The sequence below is a fragment of the Globicephala melas genome, chromosome 11 (genome assembly GCF_963455315.2).
Source record: "Globicephala melas chromosome 11, mGloMel1.2, whole genome shotgun sequence".
Taxonomy (NCBI): domain Eukaryota; kingdom Metazoa; phylum Chordata; class Mammalia; order Artiodactyla; family Delphinidae; genus Globicephala; species Globicephala melas.
Window position 1 is genome coordinate 83236663 of NC_083324.2, and position 19024 is coordinate 83255686.

The 19024-nt window shown below is 46.0% G+C and overlaps 2 protein-coding genes across 7 annotated transcripts in view; one reads left to right on the forward strand and one right to left on the reverse strand.

Moving 5' to 3' along the window:
* The window catches only part of ALDH5A1 (aldehyde dehydrogenase 5 family member A1), a 30226-nt gene extending 19422 nt beyond the window's left edge, over positions 1–10804 (reverse strand). Inside the window, exons 1-4 of the mRNA XM_030881282.3 lie at positions 10374–10804; positions 4376–4459; positions 1997–2167; positions 458–574 (exon numbers count right to left, since the gene is read on the reverse strand). Of these exons, the coding sequence (XP_030737142.2) occupies positions 458–574; positions 1997–2167; positions 4376–4459; positions 10374–10700 (699 nt within the window). The 5' untranslated portion in view covers positions 10701–10804. The remainder of the gene's footprint in view (positions 1–457; positions 575–1996; positions 2168–4375; positions 4460–10373) is intronic.
* The window catches only part of GPLD1 (glycosylphosphatidylinositol specific phospholipase D1), an 87983-nt gene that overhangs the window by 21231 nt on the left and 47728 nt on the right, over positions 1–19024 (forward strand). For 4 of the 6 annotated variants that reach the window (XM_060307971.1, XM_060307969.1, XM_060307972.1 and 1 more), the window contains 3 exons: positions 448–595; positions 15563–15645; positions 18358–18413. In XM_060307971.1, the coding sequence (XP_060163954.1) occupies positions 555–595; positions 15563–15645; positions 18358–18413 (180 nt within the window). In that variant the 5' untranslated portion in view covers positions 448–554. Of the gene's footprint in view, positions 1–447; positions 596–15000; positions 15129–15480; positions 15646–18357; positions 18414–19024 lie in introns of those variants that run through there. The other 2 variants (XM_030881279.2, XM_030881281.2) reach the window with 2 other exon arrangements.

Below are 19024 nucleotides of genomic sequence, written 5' to 3' on the forward strand. Positions count from 1 at the left end.
TGTAGAACAGGATAAACTCATCAAACATTCCCAATTTTAAAAAAGTGAAGGCCACTGCAGGAAGCCTGAATTTTACTCTGAGAGACATGAGAAGCTATTAGAGGGTTTTAAACAGAAGAACAAGATATGACGCAGATTGAGCTGGAGAAGGGAACAGTAAATAAGAGGTCCCTGAATCTGAGAAATGCCCATATTTTAGTCACATTACTATGACTTAATAAAAATGATAGCTAGATATCATTTTTAGGGTAGCCTAAACAATACATTGCCTACAGATGACAGAAAACTCCCCCATCTGTTATTTTTTCTAAAAAGAACATCATCTGGGTTAAAATAATGGCTAGTGAATTAAAACACAACACCATCAAACAGGAGACGCAGGCAAAGAAGTTTTCGAAAGTCTTTCCTTCTGTCCCAGATAACATCCTTTTTTTGGACTCTGTGCAGAGAGGCTCACCGCGGCCAAGGCCAGCGCAGAGAAGGGCGTGTCCTCGGCAGGTTTCACCACTACCGTGCAGCCTGCTGCCAGGGCGGCCCCCACCTTCCTCGTGATCATGGCGCTGGGGAAGTTCCACTGGATCAGAAGAGAGAGGAGGTAAGTGAGAGGAAGGACTGCCCCCTGGTCCAAAGGCAGGCAGGTTGGGAAGTCAGCCAGCAAATTCCAGTGCACAACTGCCTGGCAGAGCTGTTCTTGCACAGGTGAACTCTCAGAACACCTGGTACCTGCTGACTGCTGGGACTGGGGAGACAAAGGCTCATAGAGACAGGAAACATCTTCAGAGTTTAAAACACTACAAAATATCTATACCGGGGACAGCCAACTTTCTCTGTAAGGGGCCGAGTAGTAAAAATTTTAGGCGTTTGGGATGTCCAGTTTCTGTCACGAGGACTCAAGACCACAGACAATACAGTACGTATATGAATAGGTGTGGCTCTGTCCCAATAAAACTTTATTTACAAACACAGGCAGCAGGCTGGATTTGGCCTGAGGGCCATAGTTTGCTGACCCTGCGGGGGGAAAATATTAGCAAAGGTGATTTTGAAAATGGTAGACGACATATTACTTTTCTCTCTCTCTATATATTTATAGATAGCTCTCTGTACACATCTGTGTATCTATAGTAACAATGTTTTATTTCAGCAAAAACTCATATAGTGCTTATTCTGTCCCTTGCACTGTTCTAAGCACTTTTAAACTATAATTAATTAAATCCTCATCACAACCCAATGAGGTTGGTATTTTTCTCCTCATTTGCAGGTTTGGACAAAGTGAGACAGAGCAGTTAAGTAATTTGCTCAAGGTCACACAGCTAGTGGAGAGTCGGCTCTGAGTCAAACCTGGTCAGTCTAGGCAGTGAGGGCGGCAGTTCTCTGTAACTATGGTGAGCGGGGAAAGATAAGCAGTCTTGAGACCAGCTGGCAGACACTGTAGAGAAGTTAATATGGGATCTAGAAGGTGGACCCAAGAAAGGCAGTTCATGTAGAGAAAGCTGGGTGCCCCACAAGTATACTGCAGCCCTATCCAGGCAGACACAATATCTTTTTTTTTTTAGCCTTTTTACTTTCAGAACCTGGCCCAGTGCCTGCTGGTAGATACATAAATACTTTGCTGTTGATGATAACCATAAATTAAGCATAAAATTTTCTCAAAACTATAGCACATTTAAAAATTGTCAAATCTTAAGTCTTTTTAAAAACTGATAAATACCAAAGATCTTTTTAGATGTACTAGGCAATGCCAAGAAGAAGCCTTTATGCTAAGTCAGAGGAGCCCCTGGGTCCTCCAGTGGGTCAGTCCCCTTCTGCAGGCATTAGAAGTGCCCCCTGGCCACCACCACACCTCTCACACCTATCGCAGAGGACCAGGAAACACACCTCCACATGCAGCAATGGCATCAGGAAGCCAAGAACAGGTGACAGAGCTAACAGGATGAGCACACCTGCTCAAACCCCACTCAACCTCCTCCCCTAGGAGCTTGCAGATCCTGCCACATACTGGGGTGATGACTGCGGCCACACCGAGGGGCTGCTTGAGGACCAGGGCCCGTTTTTCTTTTGCTGGGGTGTAGATAATGTCTCCGTAAATGCGGCGGGCTTCCTCTGAAAACCACTCCAGGAAATTTGCAGAATAGAGAATTTCTCCCTGTGCCTCCTTTAGTGGCTTTCCCTAAATTAAATCAGAAAAGGTGACACTCATTACCTTCTAATAACGAAAGCATGATTCTGAGTTTCTAAATTCTTCGAGGATGCAAGCAGAGCAGGAAAGTCTCCCGTTACAAAACCCACAGGGTAGTTGAGAAATTTCTAATGAGAAATGGAATATTTCCTGCCACATCAGTAAACAAAGAATGTCACAGTCATCAGCGATTTGCAGCCCTCCAATGTGAGCCCTGAGTGAACTCAGGATATGAAAACACAGGATACTGGCCCCAGAGAGCTGAGGTGCATATCAAAGGAATGCTTTCAGTGAGCCCAGACTCTTGCATCTTCCCATACAAAGAAAAGCGCTAAATTCCTTAACTTGGGATCTGGTTTTCTTTACAATAATCTTTTGACATTCAGACTACCTGCTCTTTGTTGCAAAACTTCTGTATAACCTGGCTCTGCACTTCACCTCCTCAGAGCAGTTCTCTCAGGGTTACTTGAGATGCTGCCTCCCAGGCTTGAGGTCCTAAAAATTCCCGCCGAATAAAACAAAACTCTCAACTTTTAGGCTGTGAATATATTTTAAGTCAACACTAACCTCAGTGTGGGTCTTAGAAAGCAGAATCACAAATGGTGATGGAAGGAAGCCTGCCAGGCTGATAGGAATTGAGTAGGATAATCAAACAGTCAGCTTAGAAACCCCATTAGGGGACTGTAGATAGAGAGGGGACTTTAGGAGACCACAGTAAGGTTAATGATCACTCAAGAAAGTAATGGGAAAATCCTGAAACAATGTGGGCTTGCTTGACTCATAGAGCCGAACAAGTCGCTTAGCATCACAGCCAGATTGGCTTGCTTAACAAAATCAAGCTCACTTGATTAGCAACAAAATCATACAACAGAAGCATGAGACATGCCCCAGTACAATAAAACAATGGTGGCATGAGACCTACAGCCTGTCGGTGGTGTCATCAAGTTAATGACCCCCAGCACATGCTCTGTGCACACACAAAAATCATTTATGGAAAGGACATTTCAAAGTGAAAGACCCTCATTGTAGTGAGACCTGAAATAATTTTTCCAAAGTGCCATGACAGTCCTGGCCTGACCATGTAGGGACAAAAAACTCGAAGTGGAGGCGGAGCCGATGACGGAAACGTGATACCTACTCAAGAAAGACAAAGAAGGTCTTCCCCCCTCCCCTCTCTTCCTTTGATTATAAAAATGTAACCCACTAAGTACTTGGGGCAGCGCACTGCTTGCCTGCCCGCTTGTAAGCCTCACAAGCAACCTATTCTAATAAATCACTTTAAAAAAAAATAAATTTATATATTTATTTATGGTTGCATTGGGTCTTTGCTGCTGCACACTGGCTTTCTCTAGTTGAGGCGAGCAGGGGCTACTCTTTGTTGCGGTGCATGGGCTTCTCATTGCAGTGGCTTCTCCTGTTGCAGAGCACAGGCTCTAGGCGCACGGGCTTCAGTAGTTGTGGCACGTGGGCTCAGTAGTTGTGGTTCGTGGGCTCTAGAGTGCAGGCTCAGTAGTTGTGGCACACGGGGTTAGTTGCTTCGTGGCACGTGGGATCTTCCCGGACCAGGGCTCGAACCCGTGTCCCCTGCATTGGCAGGCGGATTCTTAACCACAGCGCCACCAGGGAAGTCCTAAATCACTTCTTATCTATCACTTTGCCTCTCGTTGAATTGTTGTTTCTGCACTGAGACATAAAGGACCAGGCTTCTTGGAGGCCCCCGAAATGACACCTAACAGTTTCAAGACCGCCCTGAGCCACAATCGTCATTTGCATTCTCAATATGTTCACAATTAGGAGGAGGAACCTAGAACTGCCTCTTCAATTTTTTTTCCTTCTAACATCTTCTAAATGTTGTGAACGGTGGAGAGTAATTTATTAGAGCAACCAAAAAACTGGTACCTTTGAAAATGTACAAAAACAACATGAAAAATCAATCAACGCAATCACATGCTAAAAACCTGGAATGGTGGAAAAGCAGTATTCACGCAGTCCCACTCAAAATCTATTTCTTGCATATTATTAAATAGGCGTGCCTGACTTAATTTTGTGCCCAAAATAAGAATTAGCTGATATCTGATTGTTAGGCAAGGAATTCACGTTTTCTTTAGCTACAGCACTGAAGTTAGAGGCTTCCCCATCCTTCAGTCTAAGAACTCCCGGACAATTTCTTCAGGTAGTAAGTTAGCGTCCTGAACTTACACTTTCAGCTGTGATTATCTTGGCAAGGTCATCCTTATTTTGTATCATTAAGTCGTACCATTTCCGAAGTAAAGAACTCCTCTCCTGAAAAAGAATTAAAAAATAGTAAAATGCCAAGTGTAAGAGAGACTATTAAATAATCTTCAGTTTCCTAAAATATTTGCTGTGTGGTCTCATTCTTGGGGAGACATACATTGACCTTTTTTTTTAAATTGAGGTATAATTGACACACATATTTGTTTCAGGTGTACAGATCTTTCTTTGATAAGTGATAACAAAGATCCAATTTTCAAGTTGCATCTAACAAGGTGTGCGGAGTCATAAATTGTAAGAGAGAAAAAAGTTCTGTGGAACAGCTGTTACTATTTATGGTAAATATGAATAACTTTCACCACACTAAGGTATAGTTCCTTACTTTAAAAAAAAGGTATGTTTAATTGCAGTGAAATACACTAAAATTTGCCATCTTAATCATTTTTAAGTGTGCAGTTCAGTGGCATTAAGCACATTCACAGTATTGTGCAACAGTCACCACCATCCATCTCCCAGAATGCTTTTCGTCTTGCAGAACGGAGACTCTGTACCTGTTAAACAATAACTCTCCACTCCCCGCAGCCTCTGACAAGCACGATTCTACTTTCTGTCTCTGTGAACTGGACTGCTCTAGGTACCTTATATAGGTAGAATCATACAGCCTTTGTCCCGTGACAGGCTTATTTCACTCAACACAATGTCCTCAAGTATAGTTCTTTATTTTAACGACTCACTGGCTAGTTAAATTTGTCCCACAGACTGGGGTGGAGGTTGCAGGGTGTGTAAGGCATCTGAAGGGGTTTTGCACACTTAAGAAGAGGGCCCAGGCACGACACCGTGGATGCCCTTGATGCCACTGAACGGTACACTTGCAAATGGCTAAAATGGTAAGTTTTATGTTATGTACATTTTATCACAGTTTTTTAAAATTTCCAAAGATAAAAGGATGAATGAATAAATTGGATTATTAAGTATATTATGGAAGAAATGGTTTCTTAAAAAAAATTTTTTTAGGGCTTCCCTGGTGGCGCAGTGGTTGAGAGTCCGCCTGCCGATGCAGGGGACACGGGTTCGTGCCCCGGTCCGGGAAGATCCCACATGCCGCGGAGCGGCTGGGCCCGTGAGCCATGGCCGCTGAGCCTGCGCGTCCGGAGCCTGTGGTCCGCGACGGGAGAGGCCACAACAGTGAGAGGCCCACGTACCGCAAAAAAAGAAAAACAAAAAAAATTTTTTTTAAAGGAACTCATATAAAACCATAAAAAAAAAGACGGCCCAGAAAATCCAGGTCAACCAGGCCACACAGAGGTGCCCCGAAGGAAGATGTGCCCCCGAGCTCTGGCTTCCTGCATCCAAACAGGTGTATCCGAAGCAAAGGAGAATTTTTGGTTTATTCCTACCTGCTGAAAGGTTGCCCACAGCAACGAGCAAAGCTTGTTTGTGATTCTGTCATCCTAATCCATCCAGCAGGTGTTAAGATTTAAATTATTTTCTCATTCCACTCATGAGCAGGGAGCCTGAGACTGTAAGCACCACTAACCATCTTTCTCTGGGTTCTTTCCCTTCCCTATTTTGGATAAGCTAATAAGCTTCGTTATCTTAGCTCTCAAGGGTGTTGTTGAGATGAAGTCTTCTGAATCTCCAACCCCCAGAGAACAGGCATTGACAGCTCTTAAAACAGTATTACTGCAGTAATTTCACCCTCACTCTGTGCAACACTGATTAAGAATCTGATGACTGTGGGCCTGTGTGCTGTGACTTATTCTGGGTAAGAAAGGAAAGACTAAAATCTAGGAGGCCTGGATTAGAGAAAAAAAAGAAATGTGAGTAAATGGCCTGCAAGGAATAGAGCACCACACAGAGTCTGAGAGAGAATGAGAGAAGAACACGGAAAGCATGAGAACGGTAAGAATAAAAAGCAGATTCTGCTTGCTGGCAGAAAACCCAGGGTCCAGTCTGAACACAGACACCAGCAGAGGCCACAAACTGCCCTCGGTGTGCGCGGCCCGTGTTATGGGTTAGTTGCGCCTGCGCAAAAAAGGCGTGTTGGAGTCCCAGTTCCCAGCCCCTCAGAGATGGGGAGATAGGGTCTTGACAGAGGTCATCCAGTTAAGACAAGGTCATCGGGATGGGCCCTAACCCACTATGACTGATGTCCTTATAAAAAGGGGAAATTTGGACAAGACAGAAGCACGCACAGAGGGAAGATGACACAGAGAGACACAGGGAGAAGATGGCCATCTATAAACCAAGGAGAGAGACCTGGAACCGTTCCTTCCCTCGGAGCCCTCAGAAGGAGCCAACCCTGCCGACACCTTGATTTCAGGCTTCTTGCCTCCGGAACTGAGGTGACACATTTCTGTGGTTTAAACCACCAAGTTTGTGGTACTCTGTGACGCCAGCCCCAGGAAACTTCTCCAGCCTTTGTAAGGATCTGAGTAAGTGTGCAGGCCTCAGACAGGGGGCTGGGGAGGCTGGTGGTGGATGGAGTAACGTGGGGCTCAAATCCCAGACCCTCCACTTGAGCAACAGTGAAGTTACATAACCAGGAGCCTCTGTAAGCCAGTTTCCTCGTGCACAGCATGGCTCGACTGTCTACCTCACAGGGCCATTGAAAGGACTAAACAAAACGCACCTGGAGCACCAAGAACAGTACTCAGCTGTGGAAGGCACAACAACAGCCCTCAAAGAGGGCCTCAGCCTAATCCCTGGAACCTGTGAACATATTACTTTACAAGGCAGAAGGGATTCTGCCGACGTGATTAAGGACCTTGCGGTAAGGAGACGATCCTGAATTACCCAGGTGGGGCCAGTGTAACCAACAAGGATGTCTATAAGAGGGAGAGAGGCGGGGCAGAGGCAGCGTGGGAGGTGTGATACAGAAGGAGAGGTTGGAGTGCTCTGGGGCCACAGACCACAGACTGCGGGCGGCTTCTAGAAGCTGGAAAAAGCAAGGAAAGCCCTAGAGTTCCTGAAGGAATGCAGCCCTGCAAACCCGTTTTGGACTTCTGACCTCCAGAACTGTAAGAATAAGTTTGTGTTGTTGCGTTTTGTTAAGTCCCTGAGTTTGGGGTGATTCGTTACAGCAGGCCACAAGAAAGTAATGCATCAGCTTATAAGGCGGTCAGTAAACGCGTCAGTAACCATCTTTCCCTGAACTCCTCCAGGAGTTCACAGGGTGGAGAAAGGAGGTCATAAAACGCGTGAAAAGAAAGACATGAAGTAATGCAAAAGACGTCAAGGGGAAGGGCGAGACAAGGGTACGGGCCACGCTACGGGTTCGGGGGAGACTGATGGAAGGCTGTGTGGTCCAACGGACGCCATGGTAGACATGATACACGAGCCAGACCCCAGGAATGGCGGGACGTGAGTGGGCCTAGAGAGGAAAGCAGAAGATAGCTGGGGGGCAGCGGGGCGAGCAGCAGAGGCCTCGGGGCAAGAAAGCTGCCTTACAAGCTGCGTTTGCACCCCACCGTCCAAGCTGCAGAGGTGGACCCAGCTTCCTTAGGAAGCCAAACCCACCACTTCCTTAGTAAGACGCTCCAAGGTCCTTTCAAGAAGCCCCAGGCAAGACCACCTGACTGCACCTGGAAGAGCTCCAGGGCACTGTAACACCCCTACACGGCAGGCTTGAGGCTGCGGGCCCGGGTGGGGCTCCAAAACAACAGCAGAGGGCCCAGGGCTCAGCCTCGATGCCCACCCGTCCTGTAAATTCCCACAGCTGTAAGTGCATACGCGTGTTGTCTCTAGCTCAGGCCTCCCTCTCCTGACTCACGTAGCCAACATCCTACTTAACACCCTCACTTGGTGACTAACAACATCTCAGACTCAGTGTGTCCAAAGCTGAGCTCCGATGTCTCGCCCCAATGCTGCTCCTCTCACCCCCTTCCCGTCTCTGGATAGTTACTCCTTCCTTCCAGTGGCTCTGGCCAGAAGCCCTGGGGTCATCATTCCATCCTGTCTTTCTCTCACACCTCGTCTAATAATCTGTCAGGGAATCCAGTTGCCTCTACCTTCAGGATATATCCTTGATCAGAACACTGCTCACCGCCTGAACGGCTCCCACCCTAGTGCAGGCCCGTCAGCATCTCCCACATGAATCACCGGCACAGCCTCCTAGCCCTCTGGGCTTCCACCATTGCCCACCCTTCAGTCTATTCTCGGCACTGTGAATAGACTGAAACCCTTTGAAATGGAGCCCCGCCTCACTCGCAGTAAAACCCCACTCAGTCCCTAAAACAGCTCCGCAGCCCACTGGATCCAGCACCCTCCTCCTAAGACTCTCCCCCCACGTTAGTCCCCTCAGCACACAGGCCTCCTTGCTGATCTACACCTGTGTCAGGCATGCCCCTGACTCAGGATTTTTGCTCCAGCTGAATTCCCTCACCTCCTTTGGTCTTTGCATCTCATGTCCTCAATGAGGCCTACCCTGATGTTATAGGGTCCCCCCAATTCATATAACCCCCCAGTACCTCAGAGTGTGACTGCATTTGGAGATAGGGTCTTGAAAGAGTTTTTTTTGTTTTTTGCGGCATGCGGGCCTCTCACTGTTGTGGCCTCTCCCGCTGCGGAGCACAGGCTCCGGATGCGCAGGCTCAGCGGCCATGGCTCATGGGCCCAGCCGCTCCGCGGCATGTGGGATCTTCCTGGACCGGGGCACGAACCCACGTCCCCTGAATTGGCAGGTGGACTCTCAACCACTGCGCCACCAGGGAAGCCCGAAAGAGGTTTTTAAGGTTAAATGAGGTCATTAGGGTGGATCCTAACCCAATATAGCTAGCGTCTTCACAAGAAGAGACTAGGACACTGACAAGTTCAGAGGCAGAAGCATGTGAAGATGGGGGACGACGGCCATCTACAAGCCAGAGAGAGGGGCCTCAGAAGAAACCAAGCCTGCCCACACCTTGATAGCAGATTTCTAGCTTCCTGAGCTTTGAGACCAGAAATTCCTACTGTTTAAGCCACCTAGTCTGTGATACTCTTATGGCGGCCCTAGCAAACCAATACACCTGCCCACACTACTTATTTTGCATCTTGCCCCTTTTCTCTGGCCTCTGATCCTCTTAGCCTTCCTTCTCTACCTTTTTTTTCCCTCATAGCATCCATCACTTCTAACATATTTGTTTAGCTATGTTTTGTTTACAGGTTAGAACTCCCCTCCCACCCCTCACCCCCAAGTGAACTCCAAGAGGGCAGGAATCTTTTTTGTTGATTGCTGTATGGCAAGCACCTCCCACAGTGCGTGGCATAGCAGTTGCCCAGACAACATCTAATGGATGAATGAAAGCTACGACTCCCTCGGGTACTTGGACCTTATTGCTGGATTTGTATCTTCCTTCAGAGGGGGGATGCTGACGGACAGGGTGGACAGTCACTTCACTGGGCTGACTCCTAGGTGTCACATAATAAATGCTCTAACAGCCCCCATCCCGCACCCCCAATTCTCCACTATTCTCTGTCAGTTAATAGATGGAGCTCTCTAATCAGGCCCCAAACCTGGAGACTGGTCCTGAACTGGTCGCTTCCCCTGCTCGATTCTTTTCCCCAGTTCTCTCCACTGCCGAGTTCGTGACTCGAGCCCGAGGCACTCACTACCAGCCTCCTTGTGGACCACTGAAGATGCTCTGAAGTCACTCGTGCTCTCACCTTCCCTGACCCTTCCCGCCCTCCACCCGCAACACACATGCACACACGCACGCACGCATCGGCCTGCTCGCTTGTAATCGCATGTTGGTGTTCTGCCTCACCTACTGGATACTTTATGAGGCTTGAGGCTGGGGCTGTGCTCCCTAGCGCCGGCACAGGGCTTGGCACAAAGCCGACGCTCCAAACGGATTTGTTGGCCATCTCTTTTCTTGTTACCATGACTGTCCGCGTGGTGTATGCCGGAGCATTGGGGAGGGGAGGTGACAGCTGGTTTCACTAGAGGGCAAAGCCCGATCGCCCCCTGGACCCGGCGCGCACTCACCTTGGCCGAGACCCCCCTCCAGCTGCAGAAAGCCTCGTAGGCGGCACGCACGGCGGCGCGGGCCTCGGGTACCCCGCAGTCGGCCACCAAGCCCAGCTCGGCGCCGCTGGCCGGGTCGTGCACCGGGAAGGTGTCGGCGGCCGAGAGCCAGCTGCCGCCCACGAAGCCGTCGGTGCGCAGCAGGGCCGAGGAAAGGCCCGCTGGGCCCCGGGCGTAGCCGCGAATCCGGGCCACCGGGTAGCCGGCGCGGGGGCGGAGGACCCGGCTGGGAGGCGTCCGGGGGAGGTGCAGGGCCAGGCAGCTCCGCAGCCGAAAACAGGTCGCCATGGCCCAGGCGGCGGCGGCGGCAGGAAGCAGGCAAGCGAGCGTGCGCACCCGAGTGCAGGGATCCAGGCGGCGGCGGGGACGCGCCGGGTGGCGGCGGACGCGGGCTGAAGGTGGCCGAGACGCGAAGCAGCGCCCTCTCCCCGCGCTCTTCGCTCTGCATCTCCGCGCAGTCTGGACCTTAACCCTGAGCGCTGGGCGGCTTGGCTTCCTGCGCGAGCTGGGAAGGGTCGCTGGGAGAGACACCTGAGGACCGCCATGCCGTCACCTTTGTCCCTCTCGTTTGTCTAACTTTTCCTTAGCCCCTCAACCGCTGTAAGAGAACCGCTCCCTCTCTCCACCACTTCCCCAAACCGGCATTCCCCCAAACCGGCATTCCCCCGCCACCGGAATTTGTGCTTGGCCCATGAATATGCTGGTGTCTGCCCCAGCTTCTAAGGACGTGATCACGATTCTTTATTGCCAATGCTCCTGTGCGCTCAGGATTTGGGGCGAGGGTTCTCCGAGGGGGTGCAGTGTGGTCCACCGTTCTGCTGCCTGGATGCTTTTCTAGGTGTGTGTCTAAGTGTTCTCTCCATTAACTGGGAGCAAGCAGGGGTGCCCATGATATAAGCGCCTTTGGAGACGAACAGACTTGGATCTAAGCTCAGAATCTGTTGTTGGCAAGCTGTGTAACCTTCTACAATTTATTTAACCTCCTTCCTGTCCTTTGTAGAATGGAACAATACCTACCCCATAGGTTTGTTGTGATTTAACATATGCTCAGTACAGCATTACTCAGTACGTTAAATGCAGCAGTGTTCAAAGCCATGCTAGCTGCCCTGGTTCAAACAACTAGTAAGACTAAAGTTAGGACACCTACTAGTCAGTGGGACCATTTTGTCAAAATCATCAACCAAGGTATAATCACAATTAGACTTGGCCTAAAACCCTGGAAGTAGCAAGGAAGCCTCAACTTCGATGAGGATAAAGATAAAAATAGCAGGCCTGTACTCGGAATTTGTGGGTTCAAATGAAGCCTGACTCTAGGCGTTGATTGGATCGCTAGTCTCAAAAAACTCCTTCTGTATCTCTCCTGAGTGGAGAGTCTCTTGCTGGCTTTTGCAGAGCCTGTGGGCTCTTTACCTTTTCTAGATTTTTATTTGTAAAAGGCCGAGGCGGTACTTTATATTTTGACTTTGGTTTTTGCTGAGTCACTGTCACTCAATCTTGAGTCCGTCAAATTTGGCAGAAATGGGAATAGCACTTAATTAAATAGAGTTTAATCTTTTGTGTGAGTGGGTTCACTTTTGGGTTCTGTATTCTACTGAAGGAATTGGGAGGTGAGAGGCAGTCCTGATGGAGACCACAGCTGGTTGGGTATCACATTCGGGACTGGGGAGCTGGTGTGCTTCCACCTACGGCCTGCAGAGGGAGCTCTACGGATAGTTGATTTCTAAGGGTTGGGGAAATCCATTCTGCTGAGCAAAAACTAAGTCCCAGAAAAGTGAAGTCCGCTGTGGCTGCCTCTCTCGATCCAAAATTACTTTTTTTTTAACTTATTTTGCAAGGTTCTATTTCAAACGGTGCACACTCTGCCTAGGGCCCATAGGACTTTTAGGGGAACACAAAAATATTGATCTTCTTATAAAATCAGAATAAAAAAATAAGCTTTTACGTTCAGTATTAATAACCTTTATACCAATGCAGATGTAAAATATGATTTTTTAAAAGTTTATTTTTATGAAGGAAGGGACCCTCCCCCCCACCCCAACCAAGGCAAAAGTGCCCAGGGCCTAGGAAATTCACCATGTCCCCTGCCCTTCTCCCCAACTCACTGTTCTGTGCTCTTTGCAAGTTCCTATTTAGAGTGGGAAAAATTCCCTCCTGGTTCCGGGCTTGCTTCTAGGCCCGCCCAGAGCTGGCCAGTTGTGTTCACCAGGGCTTAAAAGGATAAGACCACCAGGTGACAGGGACCTTTCTTCCTTTCCCCTTGGCTTTCCCCTGTCCTCTACCTCTAATTCTCACTTTCTCCATCCTCTCTTCCATTCACTATAAGGGCACTATGATGACAGCAACATATTAGACTGTGCAGAAGCGAACTGAAATTGTCTGCTTTATCTCAAAAGTTTCTGGACCTCAAAATTTTATCTCATTTAACTGCACAAGGAGACCCACCTTCACTTCAAAAGTCCTACCCTGTGTTGGCTTCATACACCAATCTAAACTGTTATAAAAGGTATATTGCTGTATATCTGAGTGTAAAATTTTTAAATTCAATAAGGAATATAGTTACTCAATAGAAGTCTGAGGTGCATCTTTTAGAAAGGGAACATTTCTTTTGAATGATAATAGTTAACATTCATTAAACACTTACTGTATACCAGTCACTTTTTTTTTTTTTTTTTTTTGGTGGTGTGCGGGCCTCTCACCGTTGTGGCCCCTTCCATTGGGAGCACAGGCTCCGGACGCGCAGGCTCAGCAGCAATGGCTCACGGGCCCAGCCGCTCGCGGCATGTGGGATCTTCCCGGACCGGGGCACGAACCCATGTCCCCTGCATCGGCAGGCGGACTCTCAAACACTGCGCCACCAGGGAACCCCTATACCAGTCTCTTTTAAGCATGTTACCTATATACTCATCTGATCTTCACGGCAACCCTATATGGTAGGCATTATTATCCCCATTTTTATGGATAATTTTATAAGTAAGGAAACTGAGGCAATGAAACTTTTAGTAACTTGCCCAAGGTCACCCCAATAGAAGGTAGCAGAACAGGGACCCAAATAAAACCCAAGGCCTTGTGGCTCTCAAGCCTGTATCTCCCCACTCATTCCTTAATATACCTGCATGTTTACCTCTCAGCTTGTGTCTCTATTTCCAGAAAAGCTCTAAATGGTAGACTCATGATGTCTATTATATAACAAAGCCACCTGTATTAGGAAAAGAGGGAGTGGGGTAGAAAGAAAAACAATTCCATACACCTTTGTCAGGTAGTTTTCTTAATATTGCCAGCTCCATTTTAACTTTCCTTTAAAAGTCATATCTTTGTTACAAGCAGCATTGTCCTACAAAGGCCCTATCTCAAAACCATTACACTGTACTGCCTAAGAAAATAATTCCCTCCCATTCTATTACATACCTAAAATTAAGTCATTCTGAATCTTAAACACAAAAAATATATGTAATGAGAAATTTGGCATTAATATGGCTTAGTTACTGAACCCTGAACCCATTTCTTTCTCTGGTGCTTTTTGGATAGGTTTGCTTTATTAAACCTGATTAGATATTGTCTTCAGGCAGTGTTACATTTTCCCTGTCGACCCTTTGCAACCCTTTACTGTTATTCATCGAATACTCCTGGGTCTTCTGGGCTTACTAGAGCCCTAAGTTCTAATTGCCTCCCCCTCACTTGCAGGCTTTGGAAAGCCCGGAGTGACAGGGGAGCAAACTCCATGGCCTCTGATGGCCAGAGGGGCATGGCAACCTGTACACGTGTGTGTGGGGCGGGCTGGAGGACGTGGGGAGGGCACCCTCTGTCTGTGGAGGGGAGACTGCTGGCTCTTCAGCTTCAGCTGGTGGTCACATCACATGGGAATGTCAGTTCATGTAGCCAGTTTGTTGTTTTGCTTTTTTAAAGAGAGCTAGAAATCTAAGTTTCTATGTGGATTTTCCCCATTAAAAAAAAAAAAATTGGCCTAAATTTATAAAACACCCTATTTGCCAAACAAAACACATCAGCTTATGGCCTCTGACCTACAGACAGGAGCAGCAGGGCCTCATGCCATCAGGGTTGAGGGAGAGCTCTAGGATTCCTTTCCTTGGGGCTTTGCAGATGCAGAGTTAGGGTTACAGAGGAAACTTGGCAGACACCTCAGGGTCTCAAATCATCCCATCTTCTATTCTTCTCTTCCGTTTGGCTAACCTGAGAAGGAATACCGTGTCCTCCCACTCTTTTAAAATCTCCTTTCTTGTTTTTAAGGTATAATATGCATAATTCGAGCTTTAAGATCACCATCATTTCTATGAAGAGTTAAACCTAATGTTTCCCATGGGTTAAGTGCTATAGATTGGATACTTTGTCAGGTGTATTCTGAACCTAGCATTTTCTGAATCCTCCTTTCTTGGTCCTAAATCTGTCTCTCCCCACTTGCCCCTCCACTCCCCACCCACCGACAGTGGTATTGGCATCTTCGTTTGGGCTGCAGGAATCTGACCAGGCAGCAAGCTCTGGATAAGCCCTATAAGAATAGCCAGAGATAAAAAGACCAGGAGTGGCTGCTGTTGTGTAATCCCACACAAGTGTCATAATTTGTTGCCAGATACTGAAAGAGAAGCTGGTTCCAGCTGATCGTCATAAAAGATTTCCCAGCCCTTGTGGCTTCAGAGGCTAAGGAGACAGGGTAACCAGACGTACGTGTGGAAAGATGCAAGAGAAATCGGCTCTTGTAAGGTGAGGTGGTCCAATATACTTATTATCAATAGAGACAGGTGAGTCTTTTTTTTTTTTTTTAAAGAAAGCGAAGAATATTTGGAGACAACTTTGCTTGTGTCTCCGTCCAGATTTCATGTTAAAAAGAAATCCAGGGGAAAGCGGGGTCAGAAGATGGGAAAGCACCACCTGGAGGCATTTAGATTTCAGTTTATCGCTTTTTTCTTTCCCAGGTGGAGTTTGTTTGCTGTTCTGGTGAAGTTAAACAGTAGTTAAACAGTTGACTTCACTGGAAAATATTATTTTGAAATGAGCCTGGGTTTCCCGTGTCAGTGACCTGCTTAGCGGGGAAAGCAGTGGGTCTGGGCCAGGATTTCAGACTCCGTGCTGCCGCAGCTCTGAGCATTTCTCGTCACCATAGGAGCAGGGAGTAATGAGAGCATGTCTACTTTCAGATTCTGGTCAGGAGTGCTGATTGCACTGGGCTCCCTCTGCCCTAGAAGTTCACCGTGTGGCATTTCAACACACGTAGAAATAGGTAAGTGCCGACCCCTTGTCATGGTATTAAGGACAGTATATCTGTCAGAAATGTTAAGGGATTTAAAGTCTAACGCGTGTATTGATAATGAGTTTCCCTGCTGCACTGAGCCGTGGGGCAGTGGAGAAGAAAAAGCCAGAGATGGAGTCGTCCAGGATTGGGGATTGACTACTGGGGTGAGGTCCGTGGAGGAACAGGAAGCCTCTTTGGTCATTGGGTCCCTGGCTGTTTCTCTGCGTGGGGAAATAGGAACTGGATAAACTAGGGGTTCCCATGAAGCAGAAGAACTGACAGAGTGGGAGAGGAGAAAGACGGGTGGAATATGGTAGGAGTGAGGAATTTATGCTTGTTTGTACATTTCCAAGTATATGTAAAGGACCATGTGTGGCCACGGGAGTGGGTCCCCTGAGTCAAGTGGCTTTAAAGATGGTTGGCTTTAGGGAGGGCAAGGAATGGTCCCTGGCACTAGAAATGCCCAGAATGATGTCAGTATTTGGGGAACACGGGTACAGCAAGCTAGTGCCTATGAGCTCAGGGGCAAAGGCTGAGTTACCTGGATAGAGGTAAATGGTAACACAAAAAGTTGTTTCTTGGACAAAATGTATTTGTAATGTTTTTTAACTCTTTAGATAAAAACAATAACAATATTTTATAGTTATGCTACTTCTAGAAGATTCAAAACAGAGCAAGATTACAAATAAAATATAAAAATTTATCAGTACAAAACACCTAGAATATTGAGCTCAGCTGGGCAAGAACTATATTATCACAGAATTCTATGATCTGAAAGGACACTAGAGGTCACTGAGTCTAGTTCCTTTATTTTACAGCAGAGGAAACTGATCCCAGGGAGTTTTCACAGCTCACTTGTTAGTGACCTGGTCAAGAATTACATATCCTGACAGCTGGTCCAGTGTTCTTTCCATTAAACATCTATTGCTGGGCTTCCCTGGTGGCACAGTGGTTAAGAATCTGCCTGCAATTGCAGGGGACACAGGTTCGAGCCCTGGTCTGGGAAGATCTCACATGCCGCGGAGCAACTAAGCCTGTGCACCACAACTACTGAGCCTGCGCTCTAGAGCCCGCGAGCCACAACTGTTGAAGCCTGCGCACCTAGAGCCTGTGCTCTGCAACAAGAGAAGCCACCGCGATGAGAAGCCCGTGCGCCGCAACGAAGAGTAGCCTCCGCTCGCCACAACTAGAGAAAAGCCCACGCGCAGCAATGAAGACCCAATGCAGCCAAAAATAAATAAATAAAATAAATTTATTAAGAAACCCAAACATCTATTGCTAAAAGGGAGTCAGGCGACAGTGGAAAAGGAAATTGGACCTAGGTTCTAGTACCAGCTCTGCTGTAAACTACATGAGTGACTCTGAACAATTCACTTTCTCTCTCTCTTCTTCTTCTGCAAAATGAGAGAGCTGAACTTCTTAATGAATTCTAAATTATTTTGCACATCTAAGTTCTCTGAAAATGAAATGGCTGAAATTATAGCAGTGGGCCAAAGAGGAACAAATATAAGTGGGAATATTCAAGTTTTTAATCTTTGGATTTTAAAAATTAGACATGAAATCTAAAAATTTTTAAAAATCAGATAATCATGTTTCTTCAGTAGTTGCAAAACAAAGGTGCTAATAATATGTTAATATATATTAATCTAATATATGCTCAATATAAAACATGTAATAAAAAATAATAAACATGTTTATGTGGACATAATTGAAGGCAACTCCTAATCTGCACACTGAATATTTTTCTATAAAAGGCAATTAAAACAACACTTATTTACTAATAACTTAGATTTCATAAATATCCTGGTTCTTGTTTTCACCTCTTACGTAGGCCTGTGTGGATGGTTGACATTTATGTGAGTTAATTATTAGAATTGGCCTCATTCAGTGATTTGGGTTTATAAATCACTGGAATCCTATATACAGGTTATTTGTGGGCTGTGACCTTGTCTCTCTTATGGTATAAATGCTTATAATATGGTAGTGGCTATATTTTTGTTGTATGAATTAAAAAAAAATTGGATGTGACTTCCAGTAGAAATAAGGTATCACCTCTGAATGTCTCTTCATAATTAGTGTTCGTTGATTCTAAGGAGATTCAGGGTGTGGGTGCATGTATCTTTTGGGTGTGGGCGTGTGGGTGGAGCAGGTGGCTTTTTGAGACTTTTGTCCTTCTGAAGTAGTCCAGTGATGAAACACTTAAGGAACACTGATTCAGTCCATGGTTTAGGCCCTGTATTGTATTTCCTACTTGGCTTTATCTACCCCAGTGAGCTGCAAAATATGATGATGACAACTTCTGTTTATTGAGTTCCTGCCATGTGTCAGCCATGAGCTCCTCACTTAGCATTTATTTTCTGTGGTTCTCTTAACAAACCTGTAAGGTAGATATTATTTACTTAATTTTACATAGGTGGGAACCGAGGCCTGGAGAGGTTAAGTAACTTACCCAAGGTCATAAAAGCTAGTTAAGCAGAAACTTTAAATCATCATGCAATTTTGATTTGTATTATAACTATAAATATTGTTTGAATCTAATTATAGCTAATGAAAATTACTAGTACAAAGTTAACTTTCATTTCCCGCTTCCTTGACAGTTACAACCACAAAATTATATATTTTTCTTTTAAAATGATCTCTAGGAAGTTCTGTTTTCAGTTATAGTTGAATTTAATTGATTTATGTATTTATTTCTCTCAGGTCACAGAGCTCTGGAGCTTCTCCACCTTCAGGATAGGACTGTTAACTACAAAGAGGTAAGAAGTTTGATTTTTTTTTTTCCTTCCTTGGGCATTAACTTTCTATCGTAGGTGACAAACAAAGGTCCTAACAGATATTGAAATAGTAATTTTAAGAGTCATTTATATGTCTTTATAAAACATTAATATTTGGGTTTACATGTATATGTCTCCTCTAGCACAACTTGAACACATAATAATTTAAATAATATCATTGAAATATTTTAATTATATTAATGATAGTTTGAAAAATATTTGAGAGCATTTAAACTGAAATCTTATTTGTTCCTATAAGGAAAGGTTACACCTAAGATGAGCCATTTATTTTCCACCACTTATCTCTGTGTGCTGTATAAAAATTGCATCACCGTGAGAAGAAGAAGTATTTATTGAGAAGTATGCCTTGAGATAATCCTTCCAATTTTTCTGCCTACTGTATTCTTTGGTAGGACCAGCTGATGGCTCACCTTTAACCATCCTCAAATTAGTTGAACCCATTCTGGCCCTATACACTCTTTCTAGTCCTATAGCTAAATAAAACTTTGTGACAAAGACGATTCTTAAATATTACCTTTGAGAGAAATGGTTAAATTCCCTCATGACATCAGAATTGGATCAAATTATTTACC